We start from the raw sequence: 1,288 nt of genomic DNA, 5'->3' as shown, positions 1-1,288 counted from the left end.
GACACCTTTGGTGGCACTTTGCTGGGGGACACATTTAGTGGCACTCTGCTGGGGGACACATTTAGTGGCACTTTGCTGGGGGACACATTTGGTGGCACTCTGCTGGGGGACACATTGGGTCACGCACTGCTGGGGGACACAAATTGTCCCACACTGCTGGGTGACACCTTTGGTGGCACTTTGGTGAGGGACACACATGGTGGCACTCTGCTGGGGGACACAAATGCTGGCCGCGCCGGTGTCACACCGCTGCGGGACACACTTGGTGACACACCTGCCCTGCCACTGCTGGGGGACAGCAGCGGTGATGCTCTGCCACTGCTGGGGGACCGGCGGTGTCACCCACTGGTAGGACACGCCCTGGGCCACGCGCTGCTGGGGGACACAGGTGGTGACACACCTGGGGACACCCTGCTGGGGACAGCCGCTGGTCACGCACCGCTGCGGGACACACCTGGTGGCACTCTGCTGCTGAGGGACACCCTGGGTGACGTAGGGTGGCCGCGGCACGCAGGTGGTGACACACCTGGGGACGATCTTCTGCTGGGGGACGCACTCGGGAGGTGGCACCCGCAGCTGCTGCGGCACGCACCGGGTGACACCGGCGACACCCGCGCGCTGCTGCGGCACGCAGGTGGTGACACACCTGGGGACGACCTTCTGCTGCGGTGGCACGCACTGGGTCACCCCCACCTGCTGTGGCACGCACTGGGTCACCCCCACCTGCTGTGGCACGCACTGGGTCACCCCCACTTGCCGCGGCACGCTCCAGGTGACACCCGCGCTGCCGGTGACGCGCTGCTGCGGTGGCGCGCACGTTGTCACCCGCCTGGGGACAATCTGCTGCTGCTGGAGGTGCTGGGGCACGCAGGGGGGTCCGAGGAGCTGGCGGGGCACGGCCTGGGTGACACTCTGCTGGTGGCACACGCTGGAGGACGTCACCTGCTGCAGGGGGACGGGCACGGCCTGGGGGATGCAGGTTGTGGAGTGCCACCGCTGAGCCGGGAAGGGGACGCCGGGGGACAGCGTCACGGGGTCCTGGTGGAGCGCGGGGAGGTGCTGGTGGAGGTAGCAGGACATCTTGGGGACAGGTGGCAGGACTGGAAGGACACGGAGGGGAAATCAGGTGGCGTTTGAGGTCCCAACCCGACCCATTCGGTGACACCTGAGGAAGACTCCGGTCCCCAAACCTCGGGGACACGTCCCAGCCGTGTCACAGTCCCAGCACGGGTGGGAGGGGCTGGTGGAGGTCTCAGGGACATCTTGGGGACACTTGGGGATTTTAGGG

The 1,288-nt window shown here is 67.1% G+C and overlaps 1 protein-coding gene across 1 annotated transcript in view; it reads right to left on the bottom strand.

Annotated features, from left to right (window-relative positions):
* LOC107214616 (keratinocyte proline-rich protein-like) overlaps positions 1–1,087 on the bottom strand; it is an 8,643-nt gene extending 7,556 nt beyond the window's left edge. The window contains exon 1 of the mRNA XM_015650201.3: positions 6–1,087. Within this exon, the coding sequence (XP_015505687.1) occupies positions 6–1,080 (1,075 nt within the window). The 5' untranslated portion in view covers positions 1,081–1,087. The remainder of the gene's footprint in view (positions 1–5) is intronic.
* Positions 1,088–1,288: the final 201 nt, after the last annotated feature.

Source organism: Parus major, chromosome 25LG2 (genome assembly GCF_001522545.3).
Source record: "Parus major isolate Abel chromosome 25LG2, Parus_major1.1, whole genome shotgun sequence".
NCBI lineage: Eukaryota > Metazoa > Chordata > Aves > Passeriformes > Paridae > Parus > Parus major.
Note: the sequence above shows the minus strand (reverse complement) of the source record. Positions and strands in the feature narration are given on the sequence as shown.